This window comes from Euphorbia lathyris, chromosome 8, assembly GCF_963576675.1.
Source record: "Euphorbia lathyris chromosome 8, ddEupLath1.1, whole genome shotgun sequence".
Lineage (NCBI taxonomy): Eukaryota > Viridiplantae > Streptophyta > Magnoliopsida > Malpighiales > Euphorbiaceae > Euphorbia > Euphorbia lathyris.
The window spans coordinates 53,032,610-53,043,963 of NC_088917.1; the positions used below are offsets into that span (position 1 = coordinate 53,032,610).

At 35.8% G+C, this 11,354-nt stretch overlaps 1 protein-coding gene across 2 annotated transcripts; it reads right to left on the minus strand.

Moving 5' to 3' along the window:
• Window positions 1-420: 420 nt before the first annotated feature.
• LOC136203330 (probable purine permease 5) lies at window positions 421-2,633 on the minus strand. 2 transcript variants are annotated; one of them, XM_065994452.1, is made up of 3 exons: window positions 2,464-2,633; window positions 1,427-1,639; window positions 421-1,348 (listed from the first exon to the last, which is right to left on the minus strand). In XM_065994452.1, exons 2-3 carry the CDS (start codon window positions 1,626-1,628, stop codon window positions 486-488), a joined length of 1,065 nt encoding a protein of 354 aa, XP_065850524.1. In that variant the 5' UTR covers window positions 1,629-1,639; window positions 2,464-2,633; the 3' UTR covers window positions 421-485. The 2 variants fall into 2 exon arrangements, with proteins under 2 accessions (XP_065850524.1, XP_065850525.1); XM_065994453.1 differs by having other exon boundaries at window positions 421-1,207; window positions 1,427-2,633.
• Window positions 2,634-11,354: the final 8,721 nt, after the last annotated feature.

Below are 11,354 nucleotides of genomic sequence, written 5' to 3' on the forward strand. Positions count from 1 at the left end.
TGGTTAGTTAGTTAAAGGGAATAACCACATGATAGGATTATGGACTATTTAAACCGAGTAGCAAACAGTTCTACTTCACTTATTGAAAACTGTAACTCCATTTTTTTTGGTTTCGGATATTTTATGATCTTCATTCTGAGTCCATGTGTGATACATTTATGTAATCCCATGAATATAAATTTTTAACTCATTAGGTCCAATTTTATCTCAGAGAAAGTTTGGCCTAATGGCAAGGCCAATACTAACATATGTAGTCAAGTGAGAGATGCCAGTTCAACACTCGAAGGGCAAATTTTGATTAGCCATATAACTTCTATTTTTCTAAATTGTATATCTACTATATAATTTTAGAGATGTATAAACATGATGAATTTCATATAATCACATTAATCAATTTGACTAACTCTGACATTAGTTTTTACTTCATAAAATATCTACTGTCCAAAATTTCCAACACTTTCCATTCCTGATGAAATAGCTACAGGCTACCGAGGAGATGATGAATTGCCATAGATGTAACAAGCAAAACCCCATAATGTTAAGAGTAAAGACATCATCTTCAACCCACTCATTGGATCATTCAACACTACAACTGCAACAATACTTGTAATTGGGTTTCTGACTGCATTTACAATACCAGCCATAACACTTGAGCCTAAATAAACCACTCCAGTAGCACCTAATGACCCTAACTGAAACGTAATTGCAGCCCACACTATAACCTTAATATATGAATCCTCTCCACCAACAAACGTTTTAGCCTCTGATTTCATCCCTTCAAAATCTCCATTTACAATCACCCCAATGCTTACAAACACAAAAGCAAATAAAGAAACCATTGTCTGCTGCTCCACCACTACATGAAACGATCTTCTCCCCAAAAACTTCACAAAAACCAACTCAGAGAGAGCATAGATCAGCCCATGGAGAGCAGATGCCATTACGTCCCATATGAAACCCGAAATGTATTGACGATTGCTGACATTATCGTACCGATCAGTGTCCGAATCTAGGGAGATTATGGTGGTAGCAGCAATGATTATGACTGTGGAGTTTATGGCTGAAGCGTTGAGTTTGTTGTTGACAATGAAGTATCCAAAAAGACAGGAGAAAACGAGAGATGAAGAAGCTAGAAGTGTAGCAGATGATGCTGGGAGATAAGCATAAGCATATGCAAACATGAGATCATGAGCAGCAGTTAAGAAACCTAATCCAACATAAGAGAGAACAAGTTGGAGAGTAAGTGGAGTGGTGAAAGCTGGTGAAAATAAGTATATGGGAAGTAACATTAAAGCAGTTATAGGCCATCCTGCAACTGATGCCCATGAAATTATCCATTTGCTTTTACCTGTCGGATATTAATGTAAAAATTATTACTTAACTATCAGTTTAAACTTTTAGTTCAATACGTTGCTCTCGACAGTACCTCCGTTGGTATTGTAAACTCGAGATAGAAGACTCGAAGCAGGTAACGCTGTAAGCATTCCTCCAATGCTTAAAAGAAAGAGAATCCAGTAAGAGAATGGTTTTGTTTTGTATGTTTGCATAGCTTGATTTTTCCACTGGGACATTCTTTCCCATAATGAATTTGATGAATATTCTACTATTGATTCCTCATCAATATCCATTTTTCTTTCCCCTGATAAGTCCTCAGATGAAATAATTAGCTAGTAATATATACATACATACATGTTGACATAATTTTGAGCAAATGTATTTTGTTTTGTTTTGTCTACATGAAATTTTCAAATTGGCTCATTATTTTACATGCATTGAGGAGAAGTAAAAATGAATAATTAAATCCATCTAACACCTCTTGTCATGGAAAGACGGAATAAATCTAAAAGTACAGAAAAAGCTATAAACTAAATCTATCAATTGAACCAAGATAAGCTAATTAACACTAAGTAAAAATATGTATTAACCAACTCAACTATCTTAATATATTGTATTGTTTTGTCAAAAAAACAAAATCTTAATATATTGTAATAACACTCCAAATACACCAATATGAATTAAAATTAGGGGAATTTGTCAACTACCGCAGCCATACTACTAAAGGGTGGAGTCGGTGGCCGGGGGAGCTCTCCGCCCCTGAGTAACATTGTGCTCTCAGTTAAGCCATTTCGTACTTAATTAGCTTAATTTGCTTGGTAATATTAGACTCAATTAACTCATTTCGTATGTTAGAGGTAAAATTCAACTTTCCCATGATTAATTTTTTTACCCTTAATCTCTATAGCCCTTAATGAAAAGGAAAGCTCCATCAGTTAGCTATAGCAGGGGTTGTATATGCAGAGTTTTCCTTCAATTTCAATTGATCTATTTCCCAAACTTTCCATTTGAAGGGAAGATTCGTAATTAAAGTAAACATGATATTTAAAAAGGCAATCTTCAGTTCAATTAAAGCTAATAAAATTAAGTTTTAGCTGAAAAAATAAGATGAAGAAGAAGAAGACATACCTTTGGCTAAAAGACCTCAACTATGTTCCAGGATGCCTTTGGTTTATTAAATTAAAAACTGCTTTCAGTTGTTGAAACATCAGTCTTGCTAATTTTCTCAAACAATGTTTTATTTCTAACTTATCAACAAATTACTATTTCCAGTATAATTAAAAGCTGGAAAACTGAAATCCAACATGATGAAAATAATAATATAATAATTTTAAAACCTTTTCAGATAAAATATATATATATATATATATATATATATATATATATATATATATATATATATATATATCAAGCATAAGGATGGCTCAAAAGTCAGTGTTTTTTTTTTCTTGGATTTGTATTAAAAATTATAATACCATATGATTACGGTACCTGTGGAGGAAAATGATATGAATTTGTAAATTAAGCTTAAAAAAATAATGAGATGATGTGATTGCATTCTTGTATGATGTTTTGTTTTGTCAATAAGTGCGGTTTCAAAGAATTAATTAAGTGGAATCACTTTTCAATATGTAGAAAAAGAAAAGATTTATGAGAAGCTCTCTAGTCAATAACTCAATATTGCTTTTGACCCATAACAACACCATATATATATATAAAAGATCTGTGACACATTTCTTATGGTGTGACAATGACCAATTTTATAATTAACCAAAAGGAGGTGGCAAATTTGTAAATAAAAGGAAAGAGAAAATTGTTTTAATTTTTTTTTAAAATGCATTTTCCCAAATTTTCCAACCTTATTTTTCAAAAAAATTTATACCGTTTGACTCGTCTTAATTAGACGGTCATTTTAAGATCCCAGAAGCTTGGGTAAAAAAATTTCCGATGAATGGAATCCGGCGATCTGTTTTTCTGTGAGAAAACAATGTCCAGAAAATTCTCAAAAAATTTCAGAAAATGTAAAATATTATTCTGAAAAACTTTAATTCTCAAAATGAGATTCCTTACGGTTTAGTCCAAAATCAACGGAATTTGGCGGTTAGATTGACGTTTTCCGATAAAAAAACCCGAAAGTGCCAGAAAATTCTCAAACAATTCTAGAAAATGTAAAACATTAAAATGACCGTCTAATTTAGACGAATCTAATAGTATAAAAATTTTCGAAAAACGAGGTTAGAAATGTCGGAAAAATGTATTTTAAAGGAAAGAAATAAAATAATTTTCTGTTGGAACAATATAAGTATTATGTTGGAACAAATGGTACACTGATTTGGAATAATGTAAGTAGGATAAAAAACGTATCCAGAAAATTATGAAAAAATTCCAAAACATTTAAAACATCATTTTAAAAAACTTTAATTCTTGGCTCAAAGCGAGATTCCTTACAGTTTTGACCCAACAAATTGTTGAAGCATGTAAAGTGGATAAAATTAAGGAAAAAGTTTTATTAGGACTAAACCGTAAGAAATCCCTCTTCGACCCAAGAATTAAAGTTTTTTAGAATAATGTTTTACATTTTTTGGATTTTTTTGAGAATTTTCTAGGCACTTTTTTCTCGCCGGAAAACGTCCACCCGGATTCCGTTCACCGGAAATTTTTTACTTGAGCTTCAGGGATCTTAAAATGACCGTCTAATTTAGACGAGTCTAATAGTATAAAAATTTTCGAAAAACGATGTTAGAGATGTCGGAAAAATGTATTTTAAAGAAAAGAAATAAAACAATTTTCTATATCATCTCTTTCCTTTTATTTACAAATTTGTTACCTTGCCCTTTTCAATTATCATCAAAACTACGTAGTTTTGTTATGTCACACAATGACCCTATTTGGGAATTAGTTGTTAGCTGATTACATTAGCTGATTTGACTAGCTGTTTGTGTAGATCTGTTTGGTAAAAATTAGCTGATTGATAATAGCGGTTTTTGCAAAAAAACGAAAAATGACATTTCTTTTTTTAATTTTAGGACCTGTAAACTAAAAGTAGGGTTAAAGAAGTCCATTAATTTTAATATTGCAAAAAGCTAATTGAAAAAGCTCCTAAAATGAGATTTTTCAAAATTAGCGTTTTCATCCCAAAACTCTCTCCCAAACCTCTCTCCACCAAACACTCCAATAAGCGGTTTCAATGGTCAAACCGCTAAAATTGGTCAAAAACGCACTTTTTATCCCAAAACGCTCTTTACCAAACAGGACCAATAAGCTCCTTATCACACCATAACCCCTTGTCACACTGGATCTCACCCATATATATATATATATATAAAATATCAATTTATAATTTTAGAAACATTTATAACTCATTCATTTTCTTATTTGGCCTAATATTTGGAAAGACTTTTTTTTTTTTTGGATAAGATGGAAAAATGCCCTAAAACATTGCCAGCGAAAAACAATAATACCCTAATGTTAGAAATGGTATAATTAAGAATCTAAGATTGACAAATGAGTTCAATTTTAAATATCAATAACATATTTCTTCTACACTATTAAAATTCCTATTAGTCTATCTACCTGCATAATTTAATACAATTAAAATTAAAAAAAAATATCATTTTTATCCATCAGTAAAATCTAAATGTCCAAAACCCATCATTCATGTTAAAGTGAACGAGGTAATGAATTATTTTAGGATAATTCTTTTTTATTCTCATTAATTGAAAAAGGCCTAACATTTACATATTTATCTGCATGTTAGGTTTGTTCTCCAAATATACAGCTATACTAAGTAATTAAAGGACAAAAGGTGGGATGACACTTGGGATAATCTGGCTCCCTCATTCTAAGACTTACAATCAATGGTATTTGATTAGGTGTGATTTTGGTTGAGTGTATTGTGGTGCACCATTCCTCATGTGTTCTACTTCTAGAATATACCAAAATTGGTTTGGAAAAAAAATGCCCCAGGCTTCACGAAAAGATGAAAGTGTCCGTGGAAGTCCAAGGAGTTGTGCCGATAAGAAATAAAGGTTGAAGCTTTTCATTTGTACTTGTTTTAACTCTTCATCTGTCTTCACTTCTTCTCTCTTATTCTTCGATCTAGAGACTTCTCATTTCCAGAAAATACAAGCTCTTCCCTTTGAGCTTTCATGGTTGTCTGTTGATCTTATTACCCTTCTAAAAACTATGATTGGTAAATGTTTAGCAAGCCTAGTTTGCTGATTAAGAAACAGAGGTGAGGCGAATGTTGTGCTTTTGTGAAGAGATCAGCCAGTTGCATGGCTGAGGAGATCGGCATTAGACGGATCAAACCTGCCTGAACACGTTCTCTAATCACATGACAGTCTATGTCGATGTGCTTAGTTCTCTCGTGGAAGATCGGATTCTGGGCGATGTGCATAGCGGAGACGTCGTCGCAGAAGAGGAGAGTTGTTGCTTTGGTGGGGATGTCGAGATCTGCTAATAAGATGGTGAGCCAGTGCAATTCACAGGACATGGAAGCCATCACTCTATACTCAGCTTCGGAGGAGGACCTAGAAATTGTGTTCTGTTTCTTGGATCTCCAAGAAACGATGGACGAACCCAGAAAAGTGACATACCCAATGATGGATTTTCATATTTTCAGCCTGCAACATCACATCATGCCCACTTAGAAAAGTGGTATCCTTTTTATTACAACCCCATTTAGTTAATTGAGAAGAAATTAATAGAACACCAAGGTATCCCATAGGTAAAGTACCTTGAGGTTGTTGCGTTTAGATGCCTTGAGGTTTGAAGAATGAGTAGCTGCATCCATCTAAGCACAAAAACACTACGTCCATAACCTCTTCAGACGACAGTTAAAAACCATCATCCCGGTGAAAATAAAATTGTCATGGGACTCGCTGTCGTCTAATGATGCTTCAGATGACGGTTGCCTTTTGCATTTGAAATAATGTCACATATCAACATATTTGTTCTCTATCATCTTACACACATTACGATGACGGTAATTTATTACACGTCGTCAACTCGATGACCCTTGAATGACAACCTATTTAATAAATATGTCAAAAACTTTATTGGAAATTGGTTTCTTATTTATCGTAATGACAGTTTGCATATTTAAGTCTGTTGTTATAGCGAATTAAACATTAATTACATTACACTGTTTGACACACTTGCCCCTTTGAACCTGCTTTTTCACTTCCCATCAAACCAACTATAAATTGAGAATAGGTTTTACCATTTAATATTCTTAGAAAAATTTACTGAGAATAGATTTTACCTTTCACATCAAACCTAATGGCAATGGCACTCAACCGCATGGACTTACTGTTGAAACACCTTTCTACATGATTTTTATTTGACAAAACTATTTAAGTTAATCCCATGATTAAATAATTAAATTTAAGTGCTTTGATTTAATTATACTAATGAGTTTGTTCAATGTTGAGTAAATTTACTAACGAGATCAGGAACTAAGTGTTCAATAAAAAGAAAGACAGAACGAAGTCAGCATGAGCAAAGACACACAGCAGAAGCTGAGTAAAATGAAACTCAGCCTTGTTAAAAGAAAAGTCTTCGTCAGAATAACGCTTGAAGGCGAAGCCGGCCGAAGAAGCTGAGTAGAATGTAACTCAGCATAGATAAAGAAAAAGATTGAAGGCAAAGCCGATCAAGTCAAGCTGAGTAGTCATTAGGACAGCGCCAATGATCCGTTGACTAGAAGACAAAGTCCGACACAGGTCTGCAACAATTCAGAAGCCTCAGAAATCCGCCTAGAGACCTTTTCGAGACGCATGGATCATCTGGCATTTGGAAAGAAGGCAAAACTGGCGCTAGAAGATGAACTTGACGTAAGAAGACAAAACTGTTAAGCCTGACGCCTGTTAAAATCAGACGATAGGATTGGCCTGCGATTCTGGAAGCTGGCCAATGAATGACGATAGAAGATCGTTACTCCCAATGGATATGTCAGAATTCACTATAAAAGGACAAGTTCATCACTTGGATCCCAATGACACATACAAGAAATACAGACAGAAATGCAAATCTTCACAAGAGTGAAAATCCAAAATAGAAGCTGTCTGAAAAGAAAGCAAGTTCTTACACCCAATTTCCAATCATTGTGTAAAAGTCTAGAGTGAATTTATATTCATCTAAAGTGTTCTTCATTTAGTGAGAACAATCATGTATCAATTGTAAAGGTTAGAAGAGTGAAGCTGAGTACTCGGTTTTAGTACTCAGCGGTAGAGAAAATCTGAGTGTTCGGTTATAGCGCTTAGTAGGATTGAGTAGACGAATAGAGGACGGTACTCTTGCATACTCAATTGCTTTGTAAACGGTTTGTGCTCTACCTTTAAAGAGCTCAGTAGTGGATTGAAAAAGCCTGGAAGGATTCTAGGGACTGGACGTATGCGGTGAGGCCGAACCAGGATAAGTCTGCTGAGTAATCTCTAACCCTTTCTCTTGATATATATGTATGTGTTGCTTGCTTAAATTGCTCAGGAAATAATCTGTATAATCCGACACTGAGTAATTAGAGTGCTGAGTTGGAAGCTGACCTAAAGTGTTATTTCCCAACTTAATACCAAAACAGCTCTAGTCAGTTTCTGATTAAAGCTGTCTTGCATCTCACTCAGCCTTGCTGACCTAAAACTGAGTTAAATTATCAAACATTTAACTAAGTCAGCATTATTAAGCAAAAAAGTTATATTAGTTCCTAACCCCCCCCCCCCCTTGGAACTAATCCTATTACATTACACGGGACCAACAAGTGGTATCAGAGCTCAGTAGCTCACTATTCAAGATAAAACTATCTTGAACTGATCCCTGTAATGGCTGAGAACAGCACTCGTTTCCTTCCCGAAAATCAAACAGCACAGATACTTCCCGAGGGATTATCTATTAGTGGGCCTCCACTTTTTTTCGGGTCAAATTATACATTCTGGAAAAACAGGATGAAAAACTTTATTCAGGCAACAAACATGAGTGCATGGCTGGCTATAGTCCAAGGCCCGTTTGTTCCCTATGAAATCATTGATGGTATAAAGTCCGTCAAAAGTGAGGATAAATGGTCAGATGATGACCTTAAGAAATTACAAAATAATGTTTCGGCTATCAATATGCTTCACTGTGCGTTTGATGCTGCAGAGTATAACAAAATTTCAGGTTGTGAGTCAGCACAGGAAATCTGGAAGAAGCTGGAAGTGACATATGAAGGAACCAGCAAGGTCAATGAGTCCAAGGTGAATCAACACATGAGACTATACGAGCTGTTTGAGATGAACGAAATGAAGACATCTCTGAGATGAACTCAAGGTTCACCAACATCATAAATGAGCTTAAGAGACTCGGTAAGAACTTCACAGAAGAAGAACAGGTGAAGAAAATCTTGAGAAGTCTCCCCAAGAGCTGGCAAGCTAAGAAGACAACTGTGGAAGAAGCTCAGGACCTGACCACATACAAATATGATGAGCTCATCGGATCTCTGCTGACCCACGAGATCTCCATGATGAATTTTGAGGCTAAAGAAAAGTCTGAGGACAGGAAGCAAAAATCTCTTGTCATGAAAGCTGATTCAACAGAAGCTGACTCATCAGATGATGAGGAAATGGCCATGTTCACAAGGAAGATGAAGAAGCTGTTTAAGAAAAACGACAAATACAGCAAGAGGCCATTCAAAAGAAGTGATAAACACAAAGCTGAGTCTAGCGATAGCAGATACAAGAAGGACATCTCAAAGCCTGTCACCTGTTTTGAATGTCATCAGGCTGGGCACATGAAATCAAGCTGTCCTACCTTAAAGAAGGACAAGAAAGGAAGTAGAAAGGCAATGGTGGCCATATGGAGTGACAGTGATGAGTCAACCTCATCAAAAGCTGATGCCACTGAGTCAGCAAACATCTATTTTATGACTGATGAAGCTGCTGACAACGGCTAATCTGAGCAAGCTGACCTCTCAGATGGGTCTGACCATGAGGAACACTCTAATGAGGTAACATCTATATCCTTGCTCAGAAATGAAATGGTTAATGCCCTGGGTGATCTCTATACACTGATTAAAAAGTGTAACAAGAAAATAAGAGCACTCAGCAGGCGGTGTGATGAGATTGAAGAGGTCAAACTCAGTGACCTCCGACATCTTCTCCAAGACAATACCAGGCAAGATGAAAATCTAAAAATCATGCATCGGTTTGTCTCAGAAGTCCAATCAGATTCTAAGAAACTGAGAAAGGACATCACTTCAATACAGAACCAGCTGAGTTCATCAGCTAAGAAAATGTTCTATCCAAATGTTGAGTATTCAGGTACTAGTCAGCAAAGATGGTACACTCAGCAGAATAGTCAGTGTGACTGTTGTGGAAAGAGAGGACACACTATAAGTGTGTGTTGGTATGCTCATCACCATCGTGCTGACCAAAAATGGAAACACCCTCAAAGGGTAATTTATTGTGACTTTTGTGGGAAAGATGGACACACCATAAATATATGCCGTCACAAAATAAAATATGATGCTTCACATGTTCATTCTAACAAACGAGGACCCAAAAAGAATTGGGTACCTAAAGATAACTAGTTCAATTGCAGGTGAGCCTGAGATGTGCTGAGAAGTCAAAGCTATGGTATATTGATAGCGCATGCTCGAGGCATATGACTGGTGATGAAATTATTAAGTCAGTCTCCCTAGTCAGGGGTCTCAAATATAACCTATTGAGCGTGGCTCAGCTGTGTAACAGCGGTAGAAAGGTTGTATTGGATGCCACTGAGTGTCGGATACTCGAGGGTAAAACAAATGATTTAATTTTAACTGCCCCTCGTGTTGACAATGTTTTCATGCTGAGTTTAGAAAAGAAGTTTTCGAAAAATATATGCTTAGTGTCGAAGGAAGATAATTCATGGCTATGGCATAGGAGACTTGGTCATGTAAGCATGGACCTCCTTGCCAAATTAGCAAGAAAGCAATTAGTTGAGGGTTTGCCCAAACTTAGATTTGAGAAGGATCAATTATGCAATGCTTATCAGCAAGGTAAAGAAACCAAAAAGTCTTTTCATAGTAAAAATGTAGTCTCAACCAAGCGTCCGTTAGAATTACTACACTTGGATCTTTTCGGACCAGTCCAGCTGCTGAGCTTGGGTGGTAAGAGATTTTTCTTGGTCATTGTAGATGATTTCTCTCGGTATACTTGGGTCATCTTGCTGAGTAGCAAGGATGAAGCTTTTGAGATGTTCTCAACACTGATTAGAAAACTAGAAAATGACAAAGACCTAAAATTAGCTCACATCCGAAGTGATAATGGCAGAGCATTCAAAAACCAACAATTTGATGAATTCTATAAAGTCAACGACATTGACCACAATTTTTCTGCTCCTAGAACTCCTCAACAAAATGGGGTAGTTGAAAGGAAGAACAGAACCTTAGTTGAAATAGCTAGGACAATGCTGAGTGAGAATAGGCTTCTAAAGTATTTCTGGGGTGAGGCTGTCAACACAGCTTGCTATATACTCAATAGGGCTTTAGTTAGACTTATACTTTAAAAAAAAACCCCTATGAACTTTGGAAAGGACGAAAACCCAACATTGGATATTTTCGTGCCTTTGGTTGTAAATGTTTTATTTTAAATACTAAAGACAACCTTGCTAAATTTGATTCTAAAACTGATGAAGCTATCTTCTTAGGGTACTCAACAAACAGCAAAGCATATAGGGTGTTTAATAAACGAACTCAGGTCGTAGAAGAGACTGTACATATCGAGTTCGATGAAACTGACCTTGTAGGGAAGACAAGTCAGCCTACCGAAGATGACTGATGCTCAGCTTCCGCTGACCAAAATGGAGCCACTGAGTCATCACCTCAAGAGCTGACCAAAGGTAAAAATGAACCTGAAATTATCTTTACTGACCAATATAATCCTGCAGAGATTGTTGAAACACCGATTCCTAAAAACTCAACACTGCCAAAAGAAATCAAGATTCCAAGAGGACACTCAGAGAAGTCCATTCTTGATGCTGCTAAGAACACCCTGATGACCAGAAAT